Below are 25335 nucleotides of genomic sequence, written 5' to 3'. Positions count from 1 at the left end.
GAAATGAACCTGCTGTAACTACCTAATTTCTGCTCATTTATTGTTAATCGGATATCTGAATACTATTATACTATTTTCAAATTGTTCGCTACATTTGTGGATATGGACATGTCAGAAAAACACTCTTTGTGTAACTTTTGCACTTCTGTATCCAAGCTTGATAGCCTTCCTGTGTTTTGGAATGGAATGACAGTCTGTTACTGACTATAAAGTGAAAGAAAAGAGATGTGTGTGTGTGTGTGTGACTGTTTACCTGTGGAAATATACATAACTGTTTTTCATTTTTAGCCATTAATTGATAATTATTCTGTGAGGCCCTCACACCCACCGTGATTTTCTGATCTGGCCCACTTGCTATGAAATTAAATAGCCCTGGTTTAACAGGTAAAGCCGGCATTCATTCACAGCCTCAGCTAAATCAGTTAGCACGGGGTAAACAATAATGGCGGAAAACAGAAAGTGTTCGTAATAATTATAACAGTAGGTTTAATGTGATAGGTTAAAATATTGGAGGGGTGTCGCCGCTAATCCATTTTGTTCTCCCTAGTTGGTCCAGAGCCGTAGTCCCACGCCTCTTGTCACGGAATCCAGGAAGTTACAAGGAGCCGCTCTCCGTCACGCTCCTTCTCTGATAGTTGCTAGGCAACTCTCCCTATCCTGACAGTTCGATGTTGTGTTTCATAAACTAGCCTTGAGTAAAGAATGTTGTGTTCCTGCTGTAAGCTCTAAAGCATAACAATGTCACTCAGACCCTTTGTCAAGCCAGGTGTGAGACTGACCAGCGCTTTGACGCACATACATTTCTAGCTAATTTCAATATTAAACACTAAGAGGAAAAAGGTTATTAATTATAATTTGTGTAAAGGCCTTATAAAGGCTCCTGTCCCCACCCGACAGGTCATGTCTAAAAACAGCTTAACCAACTAACTAACCTCCAATCGCTCTGCTCTGCTCGTGTCGTAGATTGTTTATTTGGCCTCAAAATATAAAACAGTTTATCCTGGAGACACTTGGTTTAACCCAGCTAACTTAACGAGCTGCGTCGTAAGACTATAGTTGATAAGACTTTCTGTATCTGTTTGTTGTGTTTCTTCATTGAAGCTACAATTTTCAAACTACTACACCTTCTGATAAAGATGTACATTATTTAAATACATGCATTAGATAGGTGTGTATACACTATTTAATTGTATGTGTATATTTATTCATACAGGGCATATATTCTGAGTGTGCGCACACACACACACACACAGACACACACTAACAAAGGGATCGTGGGGGGCTACAGTACAACTATAAACCATCTCAACATCTCTGCTTCCTGAGTGTGATCATTCAGAAATAATAACATTCATCATTAAACAACACAACACAAGTTTTTCAAAAAACTTCAGGATACTCTGAAATTATAAACGTGTGTATTTGTGTTTCAGTGTGTCCTGCAGACGTACAGCTGCTGATGGTGAATAAAGAAAAGGTTCTTCCTGAGCAGCAGCAGTGGAGCCCCCTTGTGGACCAGGAGGACCCAGAGCCCCCCCACATTAAAGAGGAACAGGAGGAGCCGTGGACCAATCAGGAGGGGGAGCAGCCTCAACAAATTGAGCAGGCTGATATCAAGTTCACATTGACCGCTGTCACTGTGAAGAGTGAAGAAGATGAAGAGAAACCTCAGTTGTCACAGCTTCATCAGAGTCAGACTGAGGAGAACAGAGCGGATTGTGGAGGACCAGTACCAGCCAGGATCTCAGGTCCTGATGGACATTTACAACAATGTACTGAGGACAAGACTGTAGACAGTGAAGATGATTGGATGCAGACCAGGGAACCTCAGTCTTGTTTAAATACAAAAAATAACAAACAGCCTCAAAGTGATAAGAAATGTATAACTGCTAAGAAAGCATTTAGTTGCTCTGAGTGTGGTAAAAGATTTAGACAAAAGAGCCATCCAACTTAAAATATAAAGATTCATACAGGAGAGAAACCATTAACTTGCTCCTAGTTTGGTAAAATATTTAGATTAATAGGTAATCTAACTGCACATGACTAGTCAAACAGGAGAGAATGAATTTACGTCCTCTGTTTGCTTAAAGATTTAAGTTGCATCATTTGAAACAAAGGATTTATTCGGATTAGTCAGCAACTGCTAATATTATACATTTTAATATTTCACTATTATACATGTTAATAGAGAAATTTGAATCCCCCTTAACCTGTCTTTAAATGTTTCCCTTGCACAGTATGTATATGTATGTTCTTAACCAGTTCATATGTTTGATTTAAATCAGTGTGCTTACTGATCAGTGACCGAAGGGACTGTTACAATGTGGAGGGACATGTGACCATGGCTGTAAATAGTAAATGGTTTTGTATTCATATAGAGCTTTTCTAGTCTTGATGATCACTCAAAGCTCTTTACAGTACAGTTTAACATTCACCCATTCACACACACATTCATGCAGTGCAGTTATTAGCAGCACTTTGTCGTTATATGAGGGATAATTCAGGGTTATGCATCTTGCCCAAGGACACTTCGGCATGCAGATGGGGATGACTGGGGATCGAACTGCCGACCTTCAGGACGACTGCTATACCCCTTAGACACAGCCGCATGTTTGTTAGAAAAAATACATTTTTCACAGGAAGGTTCAGAGAGAAGTGACCTTAAGGATTTCTGTGGCCGACATTATAACAGCTTTCCGTAATCTGAATGATAAGGAAAGGAGCTTCAATGCTTCCTAACTTATCACCTTGTAGTGGGGCAGATAATAGAACGTTTGTGCAAAATGTGATGCAAGACCCAAATTTGGCATGGTGGTTCCCAAGGGTCTACTTGACAAATCAGCCTTATGTGCCATTCAAAAAACCAAGATGGCGGCAGTTTTTCAAGATGGACGCTGAATAAGTCTGCTGAAAATGGTTTTGCTCAAAGATATGCATGTACTTGTTGGATTTGAATGATCTTGTTGTCGATTTCTATGTTTTCTTTTAGGTTGAATCTAATATTTTTACATTGGCATTGTAATACTGTAAATGGTAGAAACCCTAACCCTAAGCCAACATAACACAACAAATAATTCTCGTAATACTTTATTTACACAGTATAAACATTACATTTACACATCTTACATTAAGGTACTTAGCATTTGGATCATGTTATTCAGGACAGAAACAAAATAGAAAATAATAATGAAAAACCTTTTATATTGTAAAAAAAGCTGAGCCAAAATTGCAGATGGGGGACTGTTCACTAAATTGGTGGTCAGATGGCAGCACACACATAGTAACAAAGAAACAACTGTCAACCCCAGCTACCAAAGTGCCCTGTGTGTGGCTGTTCTCACTCTCAGGTCATGTTGCCTCGAAGAGAAGAGCAGCATTGTCTCCAGAAAATGTAACATGCTTGTCTGTCTCAGCAATTGGCTGAAAGTCAGAGATGATTAGGCACAATTCAGTAAAAGTAGCAGATCCTCCAGTTTTAATTTTCATGTTTGTTTGTACTTTATGGTGCGCGGATTTTCCGGAAGTCCAGTAAATCTCGTGTTGTGTTCCTCGGGGAACATGCGGTCAGCGAATCCCCGGAATTAGATGAAGAAGTCATGGCTTGAGCTTGATAGCGCTGGTTCATCTGTTGCAGCGGCTTCGTGCTGGGACTGGCGAATTCGTCTCTTGCTCTTAGAACGGAATAACCTTTGTTCGTCTTCTTTGACGGGATTCTGCTTCGTCCTTCTGCGACAGAATGATGCTTTGTCCTGCAGGGATTAACAGTTGTGGCGCAGTGGTGAATTGTGGAAAAGAAAGTCTCGCAGCTCGGCCTGCGAGCGAGTTCCTGTGCGCGGCCTTTTCAAGCTAAAAACAAAACAGTCTTCCAAATAAGATTCAACTTAAGATAAAAGAAAATGAAAATTAAACAAACGATTGTTTGTAATTGCCCCCTTTTTAGCAACTAAATTATCTGGAAGACCCGGCGGGGTCTGTTTACGTCCTCAGAGCAGGGTAAATGGCGGAGATTATTGGGGTCAGTTTTAAACTACCTGAGAGGTCCTCCTCCTTGAGGACTTGGTCACGGGATGATGCTGGCTTTAAGCCAATTGTGTGTCAGAGCTGGACCCCAGTGGGAGGGGCTTGGCCCTCACTGGGCGTCTACAGACCCAGCAGGGGTTCCCCTGGTCCTGCGGGGGGCTTGAAACCTGCTAGGGGTTACTTGAAACTACCAGGTAAAAGTACCCACAGGTGGATCGGAATGTTCCGCAAGGCCTTGATCTATACAGGCCTATGTGTAGATTTTCTTTGTGTTAACCTCTGACCTGTGTCTGGTGGCCGTCCGCTGGGCTCTGGCCCAACAATATATATATATGAGTATATAAAAGCGGTGCTTTTTGGATCTGTGGGTGAAATTAAGCTGACATGTTGGACGAGCTGGAGCTCCGTCTCTGGCTAACCGCCAGCTTTGGAGGTTAGCCTCCAAAGCTGTAGCCCCCCACGATCCCTTTGTTAGTGTGTGTCTGTGTGTGTGTGTGTGTGCGCACACTCAGAATATATGCCCTGTATGAATAAATATACACATACAATTAAATAGTGTATACACACCTATCTAATGCATGTATTTAAATAATGTACATCTTTATCAGAAGGTGTAGTAGTTTGAAAATTGTAGCTTCAATGAAGAAACACAACAAACAGATACAGAAAGTCTTATCAACTGTGGTGAAATGGGCATAATATGTCCCCTTTAATATTTTGTCATCACTATTTGTTTTTTTTTATACATATCATCTGTGGGTGGACGATGTGTAGACTTTCTGTTGTCCTGGTGTCAATGGGGAGCTAGTCCAAACGTTTAGGACCAAGGACATCAAACAGTCGTGATTTTGTTGAGTGCCTAGCTCGCTGTGAGGAAGCAGCAGAGAGAGAGAGATTCTTTAAATTTTTTTCAAACCCTTTTTATTTTTTCTAAAAAACTTTATACAAATAAATAAAGAAACGACACAAAAAAGTACTGAAAAAAAGAAATTCATCAAAGCATATTCAAACCTACATATGAGTAAAACCAGCTCATCTCCCTCTACATAATATGAAACTTTCTCAAAGCCCCACATCTCTTTGAAATCCTCCATATTGTTGGTCATCATAAAGAAAACCAGATCAGTTTTTAGTCTTGATGTTATCATTCATTTTAGAATAGATGTTTGCTCCTGCTGAGATGAATTGCCATTTCAATTGACCCAGATGAAAAAAATCTAAAGTTGCCACTTCCTTTTTTCTTCCTTAATGTACTTGTGAGCTAGAATGAAAGTTTGACATGAAAAAACTTGATTAAAAAAAGTTAATAACAGAATTAGAAACCGAAATAGAGGAGACAGCTGCCCTCACTCTGTGAGACAGTGAAAGACTGTCTCCCTCTGTGGACAGAAGGGACAAGCGTCAGCAACTTCTGGATTCATTACAAACACATTGAGGGAAACGGATCCATGTAGGACCCTCGGATGTAGATACCCCCCCCTCTTAGTTAGAGGTGGATTGTACAGTGTTCTCCACTCAGGCCTCTGAGTTTCCAGCCTCGCAGCAGTAGGCATCTTTTTTTTGGCTAAAAGGTTCATCTTTGCAGATTAACTTCTATTTAAAACACACACACTTCACATTTCATTAGGGGCTACTTAATACTTTGTCAAATATTTTTATACACCATTAGGCACACATAGTTATAAGCATAGGATAAGTATGAAGAAAAGTAATATGTGTTATAGGCATTGCCTGATGGTGTCTTACATCATGGTGTGAGAAAGGCATCATGGTGTAATCTTTACCTTCTTTTCAGCCAAGGCAAAACACCCACACTCTCTTGTTTCTCCTCAGATTGTATAAATATTTCAGCTTTGCAACCAGTACATTTGGTATATAGGCGCGGAGGCATAGAAATGGCCCAGCTGAGAAATCAAAGGAATCTTAGACATCAAAGACACTGAGACATTAAAGCAAACTGACAACAAAATAGAATTATTTGCCTAATGAAATCCTTTGTAGTTTAAAAGTTTTTTCCCAAATAGATTTTATTCGTTTGAAGGAGTTCCCATTTACTTTAATGGTACTGGATTCGGCTACAATGCTTTTCACCCCTGAACCTCCAAATGGGATCTACATTTGACTATGTTTTAATTCCAGAAAACGATAAAATGTATTTATATATGTTTTTTTAAGTATTTTAACTGTATTGCAGAAGCTTAAATTATACACAAAGCTAAGCTTAAAAACTACGTCTTCATGCAAAATATTAGGTAGTTAAGGATCAGTATTATACTTTTGAGTAAAGCGAATAATTGAGTTGGAAAATCTGATAACTTTTAAAGCAAACATCTGATTTGAAATAACTCAGATTATTAAGTACATCTGATCAAAAGTAAATTTGCTGATCTAATTAAAACATTTTTTTGCAATTGTTTGTTACCAAATGAAGTAATTTTGTCTTACGACCCGACTTGCTATATAACGTTGCTGTGGTTGAAGGAAACATTGCACTGAAGAAGAAGCTGGATACTGCGAACACAGTTATAAAGGAGCACGTGGCAGAGAAAGCTATACTGGCTGATCTATCTACAGACAGACGTGCTCTAAAGAAAGAGCTACCTGCTATGAAGGCAATTCTGAGGGAGCAGATAGCCTCTACTGTCTCTAGGCTGCTTTATCCAAGAGAGGACTTGTTCAAGATTGAGAAGTCTCTGGACACAGCAGGAGCCAGAGAGGAAGAGTTGGAGAAGAAGCTCAAAGATCTAAAGATGACTATAAATGTGAAGGAGGAAGAAAACTTTTCCTTGAGGGCTGATCTTCAGCTCAAGGACCTGGACAAGGTTATGGTGGAAGACAAGTGGAAGGCGAAATTTGTGGATCTGCAGGAGAACTATGAGGAGAAGAAAGAGGATCTCATGAACCAGATCAGGGAGGCAGAGGAGAAGTTGTCTGCTAAGCAGCAAGACTCAATGGAAAAAGAGAGAAAGATGGATGAAGAATTAAAACACCTGAATCTGCAGAACATCAATCTTCCAGTACGTTTCATTAGATCATTTTAGATTTGAATTATACGGATTGATTTGGTTCATGTGCAGACTTTGAAGAAGAAAATGCTTATGTAAGTTGTCTCTGTCTTTTCAGAAGACCAATGAGCACAGAGATAAGGTCAAGAAGAAGAAGGAGAAGAAGAAGCAGGAAAAGAAAGAGCAACAGGAGAAAAAGAAGAAGGAGAGGAAAAAACTAAAAAAGAGATAGAAGGAATAGCGAGAAGAAGAAGAAGAAGTTGGGAACATGTTTAAATGTTTTAATTTTAAACAACGGAACTCGTCCTAATCGCCTTTCGCATCTTTCCTCTACCTCAAGCACCTCCTCATCCTGACCCCTTAACCCCTTCCTACACCCCCTCCTCCCACCTGTATTATATACTCTATATATGTCGGGGAAAGTAAAAAATACATAACAATGACTTCTTGTCCCAGTTTGCTACTTGATTCCAGATGCTGGTTAGTTGATATCTATCTCAATGATGAAAAATAAACATGTACATGAGAAAACTTCAATAAAAAGAGTTATTACATGTGTACGCTGCATGTTGTGATGTTAGATGCACGGCCTCATATCTGAAACCACAGTGTCACTCAGTAGAGGATCTGCAGCAATCTCATAAACATCAGTCCCTTAATCTTCTCAGATTTTCTTCCTCAAGATCCAGGAATTATTCTCTAAGAACTCAGTGAATCACATCCTATCCCACCATGTTAAAGAGCAAGAGGAAGAATTCCTGGATCCATCCCCAGATCCAGACCTGCACCAAAGTTCAATGCTTCTTTCTTGACCCACATCCTTCCACCAAGTTTCATGGAAATCCGTCCAGTAGTTTTTGAGTAATCCTGCAAACTCAGGCTACGTTCAGAAAAACTGATACAGGTGGGATTCATGTGACCTCCACGTTACTCTAGTCTAGATCAAGATTTTTATAATGATCTGCGACACATTTCACACACTCATAAATACTCTCCGAAACATGTCAGATCTTTTCATCCAGATCCACAAATTATTCTCTTTGAAATTGACAAAAATGTTGAAATACACCGACAAATATATTGTGATTGTTCGGTGACTGATCCTGAATCAATAAACTGGTCATTTGTTCAACTTTTTCTTTGACATAAGCCTACCTCTCCTTCGAAATCTAGGTAGATATTGTGCTTTTTTCTAATACTAGCCCCAGACAAGTGCTACACAATCTAAAACATTGATATTCAAAAGATAAAACGGTACTTAAACTTTGACACTTACACCTTTATTAGGCTAGACCACTTCCTCGACTATTTGCTTTTTTTTGGTTCATCACATATAAAGTCCAATCTGGGAGTAATCCTGACAGGAATGTCAGAGGCTGTGTGATGGTGTACTGGAGGCATACTGTAATTTATCCACAAGGTGAAGCAAGTGGCACGTGTAGGAGCTTGACTGTTTAAAGTGGCAGAAGAAGAGCAGGTGGTGACAGGTGATTTAAACAGTTTCATTTATTTGAACTAGCAGCCTTCTGCCTGTTTTCCGATTAATTTAAGTACAGTGTTGTCATTGCAATCATACTTTTAAAATACATCAAACAAGTTTATTTACCAATATCATCAGGTTTTATGCATCTTCTTCCCTAGCAAGTGGGGTCGTACAATAATATACTTCATTTGGTAACACACAATTGAAAAAAGTTGTTTGGAGTGAAACCAGTTAGATCTGCAAATTTAGTTTAGATCAGATGTACTTAACAATCTGAATTATTTCAAATCAGATGTTTGCTTTAAAAGTATCTGATTTTCCAACTCAATTATTCGCTTTACTCAAAAGTAAAATACTGATCCTTAACTACCTAATATTTTGCATAAAGACATTGTTTTTAAGGTTACCTTTGTTTATAATTTAAGCTTGTGCAATACAGATAGAATATTTACAAAATATAAAATAGAAGTACATTTTGTAGTTTTCTGGAATAAAAAACAGTCAAATGTAGATCCCATTTGGAGTTTCAGGGGTAAAAAGCATTGTAGCAAAATCCAGTACAATTTAAGTAAATGGGAACTCCTTCAAACAAATAAAATCAATTTGGGAAAAAACTTTTAAACTACAAAGGATTTCATTGGGAAAATAATTATATTTCGTTGCCAGTTTGCTTTAATGTCACAGTGTCATTGATTGCTATGATGTCTAAGATTCCTTTGATTTCTCAGCTGGGCCATTTCTATGCCTATACCAAATGTACCGGTTGCAAAGCTGAAATATTTATACAATCTGAGGAGAAACAAGAGTGTGGGTGTTTTGCCTTGGCCGAAAAAGAAGGTAAAGATTACACCATGATGCCTGTCTCACACCATGATGTAAGACACCATCAGGCAATGACTATAACACATATTACTTTTCTTCATACTTATCCTATTCTTATAATTACGTGTGCCTAATGGTGTATACAGTATTTTGCAAAGTATTAAGTAGCTCTTAATGAAATGTGAAGTGTCTGTTTGAAATAGAAGTAAATCTGTAAAGATGAACCTTTTAGCCAAAAAAAAAAGATGCCAACTGCTGCGAGGCTGGAAACTCAGAGGCCTGAGTTGAGAACACTGTACAATCCACCTCTAACTAAGAGGGGTGGGTATTGTGATGGCCCAGCCGGTGAGCAGTGCCACACATGGCTGAGTTCAGCCAAACAAAGGAAAGCCAGAGGCGTGGTGTTGGATGGGCGGTACTACACCAGAGGATCCTCCTAGGGAACTCCTCCCCTCCCAGGTGTCTCTGATTGTCACTCACAGGCGGAGTGAATCAACCAGGCAATCAGGAGCCATCTTAAACCTCAACCAGAGGACACGGAGGGAGGACTGTCTTGAGCCACAGAGGAGTGAGGACCAGACACTTTCCCAGACAGTCGCAGGGTAATAGGCCTTTGATACTAATGAAGAGGAATAATTGCTGTCTCTCTCTCTTGGACCAGGAACAGCCGGCGGAGCCCCAGATGACACCTGCCAGTCCGGTGAAGTTTGTTGAGTTACCCTTATAAGCCCTCTCCCTTTTCCCTCTCAGTTTAAATAAACTCCTGAGTTATATTCACCACAACCCCCTGCTTCTGACTACTCTTTTTCCAGTTCGTTTACCCACTGTTTACGCTTGCAAGGCCAGGCTCCCATATATGGTGGAGAATGTGGGCTATCTGAGTCTTCGCTATCAGTGGGTATACTGAGTTGGAATAGAGCACCTCAGACATGGAAGAGATCTTGAGAGCCATTCTGACCTCACCGACAAATCTGCAGACAGCTGTAGTAGAGCTGTGTATAGCAACAGGAAGATCGGAAGAAAACGGAAGCCAAGAGAGGTGCTGACTAAACTGACGCCAGATGATGACGTCGAGACCTATGTGGCGCTGTTTGAAAGGACGGCAACGAGAGAGAAATGGCCAAAACCAGAATAGGCGAACATCCTTATGCCTTTCCTGACTGGCAAAGCTCAGAAAGCCTGTCGGGATCTTTCAGCTGCAGATGCCGTGAATTAAGATAAGGTAAAGACTGCCATCCTAGCTCAATATGGATTTAGCCTCCCCGTCAATGCACAGCGAGTGCATGACTGGAGCTACGACCCTGCTCTCCCCGTCCGGGCACAGGTGATGGGGTTAGTACGTCACACCAGGAGCTGGTTGGAAGAAGCAGAAGGGCCGCCCATAGTGGACAGAGTGGTGATTGACCGGTGTACACGAGGCTTGCCAAATGACGTCAAGAGGTATGTCGACCAGAAGGGGCCTTCCAATGTGGACACATTAATAGCCTTATGAGAAAAAATCACAGGGTGATGGCTAGTCTGATTCAGTCAGAAAATAACAAGCCAAACCATTCTAAAGCTAATGCAGAGAGCGATATGGTAGGGAAAGCTGTCAGTTCCCCACCAGCCCGAACACCCCCTTTCTGGACCAGACCGGCTGCAAAACGAACCCAGTGGCCTCCTTCAATCCCACAAAGTTTTTCCTGTGGCAGAGAGGGACACCTAGCCAGAGAGTGTCCGGGTCGGGATGAGCCAATGCCGACAGCCGGGTCTACACAGGTCTTTTCCACATTTTATGATCAAGAATAAGCTGTAATACCGGGTAACTAAGAACTCTGATATCTGTGAACAGTTGCTTATCCCCAAAGACTATGCTTTAAAAGTGTTGTACCTAGCCCACTCCCACTTACTAGGGGCGCATTTAGGGAGGGAGAAGACGTATGAACGTGTTCTCAGACGTTTTTTCTGGCCGGGAGTCAAAAGGGCAGTGGAGGAGTACTGCCGACATTATGCTGAGTTACTGGGAGGATATTCCTCTACGGCCTGCTACTGGGAAAGCAGTCGCCAGGGAGATGTTTCTGCTTTTAAGTAGAGTGGGCCTGCCGGATGGAATCCTGACAGACCAAGTGTCCTGCATTATGTCCAAAGTGATGAAATGTCTGTGCCGAAGTCTAAAGGTGAGACAAATCAGAACCTGTCTATCACCCTCAGACGGAAGAACTTGTAGAGAGGTTCAACAAAACCCTAAAACACATGCTGCGCAAGGTAATTGATGTTGATGGTAAGAACTGGGACCAACTTCTGCCATATATCCTCTTCTCAATACGGGAAGTACCCCAGGGTTCCACTGGATTTTCACCGTTTGAGCTTCTGTACGGTCGGCGACCCCGGGACTTGCTGGATGTGGCCAAGGAAGCCTGGGAACAGCAGCCGTCCACACAGCGCAGCATCGTGGAGCACGTGGAACAAATGCACCACAGAATGACCCAAATCTGGCCATAACAGCCATAGCCCACGACATCAATACAGAGCCGGGAAAGACAGTAAGGCTACGACCATATTGAATCCCTGAGGTCATGACGGAAGGCCACCAGAGGCGAGGTGAGGAAAATGCTTGACCTTGGGGTGGTGGAGGAGTCAAACAGTGACTGGTCCAGTCCTATAGTCCTCGTTGGGAAGCCGGATGGCAGACTATCGAAAGTTAAATGAAATTGCTCTGTTTGACACCTACCCCATGCCCCGAGTAGATGAGCTGGTCGAGAGGTTAGGACCTGCCCGGTTCATCCCGATGGGGTGACGTTACTGTAAGGTTAACATTGCATGAATCATGTCATGATAAATCAGCCTCTTGTAGCGCCCTCTTGGCATCTTGCGCCCTAGGCCCTAACTCACAGCTTGAACAGACGGAGCCTGTCGGTCAGTAAAGTTAATTTGTTTGCTTCTCAAATCAAATCACTATCCGGAGCCGACATCTTGTCAAGTGTCATAAAACAATTCAAACGTTACTAACACTCTCAGGTCTTCTGATCATTTCTCTTCCTGTTAGTCTCCGCTGCAGAAACCAACCTGAAAGAATCCACTTCAACACAGGAAAGAAAAAGCCTCACAGCTACACGAGTTCCAGGTCACAATTCTTCTTATTAAATCTGTTTTATTAATTTATTCTCTATTAAAATAAAATCAGGAGAATTAGAAATCAAGGAAAAAATAAACAATAGATTATGGAATGTACTTCAATAAAGAAAATAAAAGCTCCAGCTGATCCAACATGGCAGCTTTATTTCACCCAGAGTCAAATAAAGCACCGCTTTTACATACTCATATATATATATAAAGTAGGTGTGTCAATAGATAAAAAAAAAAATAACCTAATTAACCTCACACTTCAAAATGTTTTTCTTCTAAAGACTAAATCTTATAAATGAATGAGAACTACCTTCAGACAGCGTGTATTTTAGACACTGTTGTTGAATTATTTTATTTTTTTTAATCACAAAACTACACACAGAGCTGTGTTTTCAAAGAGGCTCAGGCCTATAACTCCTACCTTTAAAGTGGCAGCGAGGTATTTAAATATCATGTATGATAAATTGTTTTAAAAAAAAATATATCCAGCTGAGATATGCCCAATGTCCTTGGAAACAAAAAACACTGCTTCTTTCTTCAGTGAAACATCCAGATTAGTAAAAAAAAAAACAGGTGTATTTGAGACACCATTGGTACTGTCATCTTTAACATTGAACAACAGCATAACAAGGGCCTCGGTAAACTGAACTGTCATTCAAATCTGTCATGTTAAAATAAAATATTACATTCAACCTGCAAGAAAATCTTGGATTTTTGAGTGGCACATCAGGCAAATTTGTTAGGTAGACCCTTGGGAACCACCATGCCAAATTTGGGTCTTGTATCACATTTTACACAGTCATTCAAATCTGTCATGTTAAAGTGCAAAATCTTAAAGTTCAAACAAACATGAAAATTAGAACAGGAAGATCCCTGCTACTTTTACTGAATTGTGCCTAATCATCTCTGACTTTCAGCCAATTGCTGAGACAGACAAGCATGTTACATTTTCTGGAGACAATGCTGCTCTCCTCTTCTGGACAATATGACCTGAGAGTGAGAACAGCCACACATAGGGCACTGTGGTAGCTGGGGTTGACAGTTGTTTCTTTGTTATTCCTGCATCTTCTCATGTGTGTGCTGCCATCTGACAACCAATTTAGTGGACAGTCCCCCATCTGCAATTTTGGCACAAACGGGCGGCTGTGGCTAAGGGGTATAGCGGTCGTCCAGAAGGTCGGGAGTTCGATTCCCAGTCAATAAATATGTTGACGATGCAACTTAAATTTTGAAGAGCAGGTAAATCCATTCTCTCCTGTTTGACTAGTCATGTGCAGTTAAATAACCCATTAGTCTAAATATTTTACCACACTAGGAGCAGTGTTAATTTTGGCAGCTATTTTTGATTTAGTCTTAGTCTTTTGACAAAAAAAGCATATTAGTTTTAGTCACCTTTTAGTCATTTTTATCCTTCTTAGCTTTAGTCTAGTTTTAGTCGACAAAAACAAATTACATTTTAGTCACATTTAATAGCCACATTAAACTCCTTTTCTATAAAATCCTACAGCTGCAGCCTAATAGCTTAAAAATATATATTTAATTTTAAATGTGAAAACAAAAAGGCAGAGTAGGTCAGACTGGAGCCGGACACAGAAACTGAACATCGATAGAAACCAACTGCAGCTTCTGCTCTGATCAAGAAGCTGCGGCGCTGATCTCTGAGCAGCTGAGACCAGAGAAACTCTGTGTTTTCACTGTTTCCATAGTTAAGAAGCAGTCAGTCACTGAGAGGCTGCTCCAAGAGAACGCGCTCTGCTTTCACTGTGTCTCTCTGAGCGAGTGCGCGAGGCGGAGCTACGGACCGGAGCGCTCTCTGGGGCGCACACACACACATAAAAAGACACACACAGACACACTCACTCGCCCACTCCTGATACTTCATGACAGACTGATACAATGTTTTAAAAATTATTGTGACTTAGTCAACCACCAACATTTTCGTCTCGTCTCGTCAACGAAAATTAAAATAGATTTCGTCATAGTTTTTATTTTCAAAGATTCGTTTTCGTTACGTCTTTGTCTCGTCTTGGAAAAAAAGTCGTTAAGGAATATATTTCGTCATAGTCTTCGTCAACGAAATTAACACTGACTAGGAGCAACTAAATGGTTTCTCTCCTGTATGAATCCTCATATGTACAGTTAGATCCCACTTTTGTCTAAATGTTTTACCACACTCAGAGCAACTAAATGCTTTCTCTCCTGTATGAATCGTCATATGTAAAGTTAGACTGCCCTTTGTGCTAAATGTTTTACCACACTCAGTGCAACTAAATCGTTTCTCTCCTGTATGAATCCTCATATGTACAGTTAGATGGCTCTTTTGTCTAAATGTTTTACCACACTCAGAGCAACTAAATGCTTTCTTAGCAGTTTTACATTTCATATCAGTTAGTGGCTGTTTGTTATTTTTTGTATTTAAACCAGATGGAGGTTCCCTGGTCTGCATCCAATCATCTTCACTGTCTACAGTCTTGTCCTCAGAACCTGGTTGTAAATGTCCATCAGGACCTGAGATCCTGGCTGGTTGTTGTCCTCCACAATCCGATCTGTTCTCCTCAGTCTGACTCTGATGAAGCTGTGACAACTGAGGTTTCTCTTCATCTTCTTCACTCTTCACAGTGACAGCAGTCAATGTGAACTTGATATCAGCCTGCTCAAGTTGTTGAAGCTGCTCCCCGTCCTCATTGGTCCACGGCTCCTCCTGTTCCTCTTTAATGTTGGGGGGCTCTGGGTCCTCCTGGTCCACAAGGGGGCTCCACTGCTGCTGCTCAGGGAGAACCTCTTCTTTATTCACCATCAGCTGCTGTACGTCTGCAGGACACACTGAAACACAAGTACACACGTTTATATCCTGAAGTGTTTGGAAAAACTTGTGTTGTGTCATTTAATGATGACTGTTATTATTTCTGAATGATCACACTCAGGAAGCAGAGATGTTGAGATGGTTCATAGTTGGTCTTACGACGCAGCTCGATAAGTTAGCTGGGTTAAACCAAGTGTTTCCAGGATAAAATGTTTTATATTTTGAGGCCAAATAAACTACTACACCAGCATAGCAGAGCGAGTGGAGGTTAGTTAGTTGGTTAAGCTGTTTTCAGACGTGACTTGTGGGTTAAAACCAGAAAATTGTCTCCAGAGTTTCTCCAGGGTTTGTGTTTCACACATGAACAACACAGCAGCAGGTTTTCTGCACAGACTCGTTCACAACAGTAGTGTGGGAGTTTTTCAGACGGAGACCAAACAACATCTTTCTCTGTAAACACTGCAAATCCAAAATGATCACAGCAGCTCAACCGTGATGCACGAGTACTTGAAGCTGAAGCATCAAGGGGAGATTTCTAAAGATGGCAGTTGGGGCGAAACAGAGCCGCAAGTTTGACTTTTTGTCCTGAAACAAGCGTAAAATATTACGATTATCAACACGTGGAATGGAATAGGAATAGACTGGAATAGTGTTGGGATTTCAAAATCTTAGCTTCTCTGTCTGTGAGTGAAGAGGAGTATGGAAACAGAACTATAAAAAAAAATGAAAGGAGGGTGGAGACAGGAGCTGTTTGGGCCAGATATAAGGCCTTTACACAAATTATAATTAATAACCTTTTTCCTCTTAGTGTTTAATATTGAAATTAGCTAGAAATGTATGTGCGTCAAAGCGCTGGTCAGTCTCACACCTGGCTTGACAAAGGGTCTGAGTGACATTGTTATGCTTTAGTTCTTACAGCAGGAACACAACATTCTTTACTCAAGGCTAGTTTATGAAACACAACATCGAACTGTCAGGATAGGGAGAGTTGCCTAGCAACTATCAGAGAAGGAGCGTGACGGAGAGCGGCTCCTTGTAACTTCCTGGATTCCGTGACAAGAGGCGTGGGACTACGGCTCTGGACCAACTAGGGAGAACAAAATGGATTAGCGGCGACACCCCTCCAATATTTTAACCTATCACATTAAACCTACTGTTATAATTATTACGAACACTTTCTGTTTTCCGCCATTATTGTCTACCCCGTCTAACTGATTTAGCCGAGGCTGTGAATGAATGCCGGCTATACCTGTTAAACCAGGGCTATTTAACTTCAGTAGCAAGTGGGCCAGATCAGAAAATCACGTTGGGTGTGAGGGCCTCACAGAATATTTATCAATTAATGGCTAAAAATGAAAAACAGTTATGTATATTTCCACAGGTAAACAGTCACACACACACACACACACATCTCTTTTCTTTCACTTTATAGTCAGTAACAGACTGTCATTCCATTCCAAAACACAGGAAGGCTATCAAGCTTGGATACAGAAGTGCAAAAGTTACACAAAGAGTGTTTTTCTGACATGTCCATATCCACAAATGTAGCGAACAATTTGAAAATAGTATAATAGTATTCAGATATCCGATTAACAATAAATGAGCAGAAATTAGGTAGTTACAGCAGGTTCATTTCCCAAAATGCATACTGTGAACTGAACATCTTGAAACAATATCCATCACAATAATAGTAAATAAGTAACCAACAAGCAGACTTTTTGTGAATCCAGTTCATGCTCATTAAAAACGTGAAAATCTTTTGGAAGATCACTTCAACTGTAGTGTGTCCCTCCAGCGGAACGACCCCCAGTAGTTCTTCCCGAAAGTGCACTCCGTCATAAAACCTCACATACATGCACAGCTGGGTCACATCGGTACAGTCAGTCGATTCATCCACAGCGATAGACATGAACTACACATCTGTTGCCAGTAGGTCCAGGCGCCGGAGAGTTGATGTGTCCGAGAGAGCTTCTTGGTAGCGTTAGGCCGGGTTCACACCGGGCGCAGTAGCGACGCCGAAGCGCCGCTGATATCAGCCTGCAGTAAAAACGGCTCCATGTTGCTCCAAAATTAACTGTGTTACACTTTCATTGCTTCTAAATAAATACTTGATGGAACCAAACCATTGGATCGGCTCTTCTCTTATTTAGGATAAACGAGCACGCCGACAATAGCAGGGATCATCTTAACTGCACAACTCCAGTGACTGAATCAATCCACGTTGTAAACCAGTTTTTGTACTTAAATAAAACCCAGATTCTCCAGTTGCTGTCTAGCAACTATGACTAGTGCTGCTATGACATACAGGGATTTGAGTGTTCATTGTGTCACAGCAATCGTTTGAAATCAAGCATCTCAAAAAAAGGGTCTATTGTTATTCATATGATACAACAGTGATGTAGAAATTATACTTATTTTAAAATATGCCAGTATCATAATTACTCACACAATATGTGTCTGTTTTTCAGGATGAGACGAAGCAGTCTGGAGGACTTTTTACACAAAAGGAGCCAAAATGCATGAACACCCCAGACGTGTGCTGAGCTTTCTAACAGCATCTTGCAGATGATTATCAAGGACATGTGACCACTGGCTGCAAGGGGAGGGTCAAAGCTCCTAATCCTTCTATCTACACATTTCATTAATTTAACCAACCAGACATTGTTTTATACGTATCATTCCCTTTAAGGAGTGTTAGTTTGATCAACTCATGTTAGCAGAGCTGATGCTAGCTAACGTTAGCCTGTGAGCGGCTCTTCCAGGGACTTACCGACTCTGTGCAGCTGGAGTTTGGGCTTCATCACAGCATCCAGCAGCCTCCTCTGGCGGTAGATCTCCTGCTCTGAGCAATCTAACCGCTCCATTCTGCCTTCATACACCGCCACGGTTTCCTCAAACATTGAGACGATCTCCTCAGCCGCCACCGTTAGCCGCTCGGTTAGCATCGCTCTCAGCGCCGGGACTTGAGCCGTTTCTCCTCCTTTCTCCACCTGCAGCAGAAAGTCTTCAGCGGCAGCGCTGATCCGCTCATGTACCGACATCAGCAGCAGCTGCACGTCGCACATGTTCCTCCTCTTTGCGCACTTTGAGTCTCGGAGCGAACAAGAATATACAGAGGATGTGACTTCATACATCCGCTGCTCTGAGGACAGATGTATTCCAACCATAGACTGTATATATAGATGGACGGAGGGTCCGTTCCTGGCTAACGAATCAATGGGCAAGAGGAGGAGCGCGAGTGAAGACTGACAGCCAGGCTACATGTAGCCTAGCCAGGAGCTAGGCTACATGCTACCCGACGCTGCTAACAGGTTAGCGCTGTGCTGTAGCTGGTCCGGCTGGTCGCGATCTTTACTAGAGGTAAGTAACCTTGAAACTACAACAACAACACAACCTATGCTTTATCTATCATCATAATCATATGCTTACATGCCTCAAGTGGTTTTTAATATGTAATTGTTATAAAAATTACTGTTAATTTAACTCATCTAATGAAATGATTGAAGCAAGTTAACTATAGAGTTGTGTGTTTGGTTGTGACTTGATTTTAATTTTAATAAGTTAATATCAATACACTACATATGTATGCTGCATGTGATAGTAACTATGTTTCACAAATGTGCTAATACAGGCTGGTATATCCTCCATTCCTACTTCGTTTATTTAGCCTTTTATGGAATTTTAGAGTGAATTGGACAGATTAGATATGATTATAATCTCCACACACCAGTGTTGTAAACAGTTCTCATTAATTATATCATTATTTTTCCACAGAGGGAAGTGGAGAGACTTGTATTAGAAAAATTAACTAAACATGGCTGACAAACTATTTTGTATTTAGATAGTAAGCATTTGAAGCCTTGACAAGAGACCTTTATGACTTGAGCTGTTTTATGGTCGGAACTGTTGGTGTTGAAATACGGTGAGACCTTTTGTGACTTAATTACACATCAATGGAAATAGTGTATGTCTTCTTATCACCTAAGTGAATCAGCTGCTAATGTTTAGATGCCTCTCCTTCACCCACCATGGAACCTGTCTGGATTGGTTCAGAGGGACAGCCCTCAGTCCTTCTATATGAGACCTGTGTTTTTGACTGTTCTGCATCCTCACTCTGAGACCCTTGTGGTTTCCCTGTGTTGATCCTTTCAGCAGAAAGCCCCTTATTAAATACACGTAGATAACTTTGTTGTTTCCAGCCTCTTGTATCTCCAGATTTCCATCACAGCAGTCAGTGAGACAGCGCTGCAGTGACGTGTTGCTGTGTACAGCTTTAGGAGTGTGACCATTGGTGCACAGAGTTAAATGTTAATATTCAGGCAGGTTAGCTGTGTTTTTCAGTCATGGCTACTGTGGATGAGTTTCTGAGTGCTCCGTAAGAGGAGTTATTAGACCGCTGTTCGCGGGATCAATTAATTAAAATTGCTGATAATTTCAAGATGGATATCGGGGATAAACGTTTAAAGGAGAATGTCGGGAGGATCCTCGTGATAATCTGGTGGAAATTGGAGTAATTGAGACAAAATTCCAGGATGTGACTCATGGGGTTATTAAACGAATGGAGCTGGAAGTTCGCCGACTGAGTTTATCTCATGTTGAGGGCCCGGTCCCTGTTTCTCCTGCGCTGTCACGCTCTTTCGATGTGACCAGTTGTCTGCGTCTACTTTGAAGTATCCTGAAATGATCTATTCCACAGTTAAAATGTCTGACTTTACTTTGAAAAATTTAAAACAGTGTAAATGTTTGAATTTACTTTGAAAAGTCTCTAAATATATTCAGTAACAATCTTTGATATTCAGTATGTAGTTAGTCAGTGAGGTCTTGAACACAGGCATCTCAGTATCTCTCTGAACTTATTGATGTGACGACCCGTTCCACCCTCACCTGGACACTAGGTGTCCCTGTTCTTTCTTCCCCAGAACTGTAGGGGGAGTGGAAATCAGCGACAATCAGAGCACATCGCGGCCAGGTGTGCTCTTCCCTTTAAAAGACTGGCCAGATTCGTCTCGCGCGCTTTCTCTCTCGCTCTTCCTACGGCAAGAGGTTGACTCTCCCGGACGCCGGGAGAGTCAACCTCAACCTCTGTTTTGTTTTTGGAGACTTTGGTTGTTGCTTATAATTTATTCTGTTAAATAAATAAAAATAGTAACAGTTCACCCGTGTCGTCTCCCTCATTGTCACAGTCGTGAGCCGGGCTGTGACATTCATCTTTACAGATTTACTTCTATTTCAGACACTCACTTCACATTTCATTAGGGGCTACTTAATACTAAAATATTATATACAAAATTATGCACACATAATTATAAGAATAGGATAAGTTTGAAGAAAAGTAATGGTATTGCCTATGGATGGTGTCTTACATCATGGTGTGAGACGGGCTTCATGGTGTAATCTTTACCTTCTTTTTCGGCCAAGGCAAAACACCCACACTCTCTCTTCTCCTCTGATTGTATAAATATTTCAGCTTTGCAACCGGTACATTTGGTATAGGCATAGAAATGGCCCTGCTGAGAAATCAAAGGAATCTTAGACATAATAGAAATCAATGACACTGTGACATTAAAGCAAACCGACAACAAAATGGAATAACCTGACTAATTGAACTCCTTTGTAGTTTAAAAGTGTTTTCCCAAATTGATTTTATTCGTTTGAAAGAATTCCCATTTACTTAAATTGTACTGGATTCGGCTACGATGCCTTTTACCACTGAAACTCCAAATGGGATTTATATTTGACTGTTTTTATTCCAGAAAACAACAAAATGTATTTATATTTTCTAAGTATTGTAACTGTATTTACACAAGCTTAAATTATACACAAAAGTAACCTTAAAAATGACGTCTTTATGCAAAATATTATTCGGCTGTGTCACCGATCAAGAGGAGGATGTGGGTCGAGTACCAACGTGGCGGACGGGACAAGATTCCTCAAGCTAAAATTCAATAATCTGGTCCAATCACTGCCGTACTCAGCCAGATTCAATACTGCGCTGGGTGCGGAATACTTTAGAGAAATTCACGTCAAGCAAATAAGAGTTTGTAGGATGTGTGTACAGCCGGGACATATACTAAGGGAATGCCCGGAACAATACTAAATGCAGCCTGTGTTTACAGTTTTTCTCCATTGCTTTGGCTCATTTCACGAAACAGAAAAGACATTCTCAAAACAACACGTGCAAACCTCCAAACAACTGGGCACTTGTTCACAACAGATTGGAATATCTCATTCCTCATCCTTGCAATGACAAGTACAATTTCCAACAGCTTGCACAAATTTCAAATGATTTAGCACACCTTTGCAAACGGTTAGGTACAATTGCCTTCAGTTAGCCCAATTACCAATTGAATATATATTGCTGGTCAAAACTGACTGTCGCTTCTCAGTCAAGTGGTCGTTCTCTGCAGAACATGTTGGCATAATGTCCTTGTGTACATCATCACCTGCACAACAGTTAACTCCACTGTCAAAATCGTACAGGCACATAATACCATGAAAAACATCATGGTATATACTGTAATAAGGATCTCTTTGATCATCGGCTTAATTTTCAGGTGCAACTAGAACTTTAGTAATTGTTAGGATTTCAATATTTTACCTATATTCTCTGTCTGACTCAACTCTAAATGAATAAAGATAGAAGCAGTTTGAGTCAGATATAATGTTTTCTATACAAATGATTAATAAATAACCTTTTCCTTCTTAGTCTGTAATCTTGAAATTAGAATGTGTGAGCGTCACAGTTCTGTTTCGTTGTTTTGGTTAAATTGTTTTGAATGTCTGTACAAACAGAATATTGTTTTGATGTAGCAAGATCACAATAATCTTTTCTCCAATTGTCAACACCATTGGCCCACATGCCATCAGCTGTGTCAAGGCCTTGGGAGTGGCTCCTTGTCACTTCCGTAGTCCAATACCAAGAGGATGGCCTACGCCTGCGCACTTTCGAGGAGGAAGAACCAAGATCTACTGTAATGAAATAGACAGGCGCCGGCTGTTTGATGCGTTCTGATGGGTCTCTTGTTCTGATGCGACTTGTTGGATGCCCATTGCTTTGCTGATTGATACCTTTCATTGCTTTCTAAATAAATACTTGATTGAACAAACGGAGTTCGGCTCATCTTCTCATATTTAGGATAAACCAACACGGCTGACAATTTGGTGACCCCGACGTGATCCTAAGAAAATTTTTTTGACAGACCTGATCCTGAGAAGGAATCTTTTGACCAGAAAGACCGCAGACCTCGAGGTCTAGGCTGCTCCGATCGATCCTCCGCATTCTCACAGGAGCTCTAAATCACAAGGTAGGCAGAAACCTGTTAAAGCAAATTCTGTATTAGTTAGATAATCATTGTTATAGGTGTGAGAGTGCGGTGGAGAGATCGGTGGTAAGAGATAAATAAGTTCTGTGTTTTTTGAGATGCAATGAAATGAGATAAAGAAATGAAATGAGATAAAGAAATGAAATGAGATAAAGACATGAAATGAAATGGGATAAAGAAATGAAATGAGATAGAGACATAAAATGAAATGAGATAAAGAAATGAGAGGAAGGGGAAATGAGATAAAGAAACCAAGAGAAGGATTTGAGGTTTTTCAGCTTGGCGCAAAAGATTTCCAAATTTGACGATTCAAACAATTGTTTGCAAATACAACAAACTGCAACCTGAGTTAGTCAGGGGGTTTTGGAGGAAGCGGTTTTTGCCTGCACCGGCGAGTGAGGGACAAAACTGCCAAATACCCTGTTGTTGAATCGGGTCCTAATAGATTGAAGATTCAGTGACGACGATTGGAGTGGGATCTGGAGACGGAGTGGTGTTCCGACGGGGACAGGTGCTTAACGGGCCAGATACCCTGTTGAATCGATCCTGAAGCAATGATAATAAGGGTCTGCGAAAATATTGTGTACTGGGAAGTCAGCGCTGTTATGATGAGACCAGACGCTTCACTGCAACCAGTCACAAAGCTTTGGAGCGGCCCTTGAAATCAGAATATAACGGCTGTGAAAATATTGTAGTTCTCACCGTGGCATCAGTTTCGACGGATCTGAAGCTTAACAACCCAGAGTGCAACTTTGAATCAAGTGCCTAAGATTAGTTAACGGGACTCAGGTAATAATATGATAACTCTGCACCTAGCACCTGTGCTGACGAGGCAGGAGCTTGACTGACAGACTTTACCGTTATTCTGAGTCTAGCCTAAAATGGGATAAGACGCCAAGCTGCTATTAATATTATTGTGAGCTCACCTGAATTGTACTAGTTTTGTAAAATCTATGGTGATTCAGCACAGTGGCTGATCACCGTAGGAAGCTGTCTGCTGTTTTGTTTTTGTCTCCGTGGAGCTGCTGTTGCTGCAGTAGCCACGGTAAAGCTTCCATATGTACATGGATATATGAAATGTCCGTTATGGCTTATGTGGTTTATTATTCACAACACAAAGACCTGAGAGGATTTATTCTGGCTTAGTTTTGTAAAAGTTATTTTTTGTGTTGTGTCTTTCACGTTTAGAAATCAGAGCTGATTTGAGATTTTCAGACAGTGACTGAAGATGTAAAAGCAGGGGAACACTGTAAATAAAAAACCTGTTAAAATCGTTGCAATCACTATTAGCTCTGTGTAAAACGCATTGATCATTGAATTAGTTTTCAAGGATGTTTTTGTGACCTAGAGACGCATTTGTTGCTTGAATCAGGCCCAAATTATAAAGCACAGAGACATTAATATTCTGTTTGCACCAAAGGTGAACAGAAAAGTTTGTTTGTGTTTTGTTCCCTTCTCTCAGGAGAGGTGTCGTAGTTAAATATAAAGTTTTAGGAGGTCGATGTGGGAATATCACTAAGATTCCTATTTTTTGCTTCGTGTAAATGAACTAGTTTGAATTAAAGAGTTTATTCTCAGGGCATTTACTTATTATCAATCACTGGCTTAAAGAGCTTATTCTGAGGGGAAATTAACATACCTGATATCAGATTTAACTTTTTGCTTTTGTTATAAACAAAATAGCGACTAGAAATTCAAACTAAATCGGGAGAAAATAGGGGGAATAATCTTTCAATTTATTTTTAGGCTGCCTGGAATCACAAAAAATACTAAATCTAGGTTGAATTAAAAAGTATGTCTATGAAAACGAGAGAGAAGGAGACGAAAAAGAGTCAAGGTCACACTGCTGACTGAGACACAGAAAAAACTGACTGAGCGAAAAACTGACTGACAGGAAAACAACTTTTTCCTAGAAAAAATAGGAAAATAGACTAGAGGCTATACGCCTGCCATCTGATGTATGTTGTATGTATGGACGGGAGGCGTAAACTTGTAAAGAACTTGCCAAAGAAAGTAAAAGAATGTTGACTGAAGGTTTGAGAGATTAACTTATGACGAGAAAGATAAAGCTATGGTTAGGAATAAGATTAAGATCCATTTATTCATCCCAAACACATGCACAGACATGCAGAGGCACACTCATGCAGGTAGGGAAATTTAATCTCTGCTTTTTACCCATCTGGTGCAGGACACACAGAGCAGTGAGCGACCATGTACAGCGCTCGGGGAGCAGATGTTGGGGGAGTAAGGTGCCTTGCTCAGGGGCACTAGACAGGGTAGGGAGACTCTTGGATTTTTGGACAGATCAATCCAGGTTCGTCTTTTGTTGTCGCTCCGTGGAGTCGAACCAGAGACGAACCAGAGACCATCTCTGCCCATAGTCCAAGTTTCTGCCACTAGACCACCGCCTCTCCCTAGAAAGATCTATAGGAGTGAGATGTTTCAATTCAGTAATATCTTGCTGTGAGATGAATAATAGAATGTAAAACTTGAGGGGTAAAGAAAGTAGGGGAAGAGATGTGGGATAGAAAGATTTTGTACGTGCACAACTGTAGGAATGGGAGGGAGATAAGAGAGTTTGGGAGTCGGAAAGCCATATGGGGAAGGCCAAACGCTTTGCAGCTTGCAACTGGCTTTGACCACATAAGGAGGCTTGGTTGTTTGTTTTTATGTTGGGTTGTTTGTTTTTTACTATTGCTTCATTCAGAAGTAATAAATTCCAAACTTAATTGTTAAAATAATACTTATTAAGGCACAAATTTGTGTTTTCAGATT

General features: G+C 40.8%; 2 protein-coding genes across 2 annotated transcripts in view; one reads left to right on the top strand and one right to left on the bottom strand.

Annotated features, from left to right (window-relative positions):
- The window catches only part of LOC133933466 (histone H4-like), a 744890-nt gene that overhangs the window by 22908 nt on the left and 696647 nt on the right, over positions 1-25335 (bottom strand). Inside the window, exon 6 of the mRNA XM_062380591.1 lies at positions 13440-13455. Coding sequence (XP_062236575.1) covers positions 13440-13455 — 16 coding nt within the window. The remainder of the gene's footprint in view (positions 1-13439; positions 13456-25335) is intronic.
- The window catches only part of LOC133933460 (histone H4-like), a 111951-nt gene that overhangs the window by 69762 nt on the left and 16854 nt on the right, over positions 1-25335 (top strand). The window contains exon 5 of the mRNA XM_062380575.1: positions 3318-3333. Coding sequence (XP_062236559.1) covers positions 3318-3333 — 16 coding nt within the window. The remainder of the gene's footprint in view (positions 1-3317; positions 3334-25335) is intronic.

Source organism: Platichthys flesus, chromosome 22 (genome assembly GCF_949316205.1).
Source record: "Platichthys flesus chromosome 22, fPlaFle2.1, whole genome shotgun sequence".
NCBI classification, from domain to species: domain Eukaryota; kingdom Metazoa; phylum Chordata; class Actinopteri; order Pleuronectiformes; family Pleuronectidae; genus Platichthys; species Platichthys flesus.
Note: the sequence above shows the minus strand (reverse complement) of the source record. Positions and strands in the feature narration are given on the sequence as shown.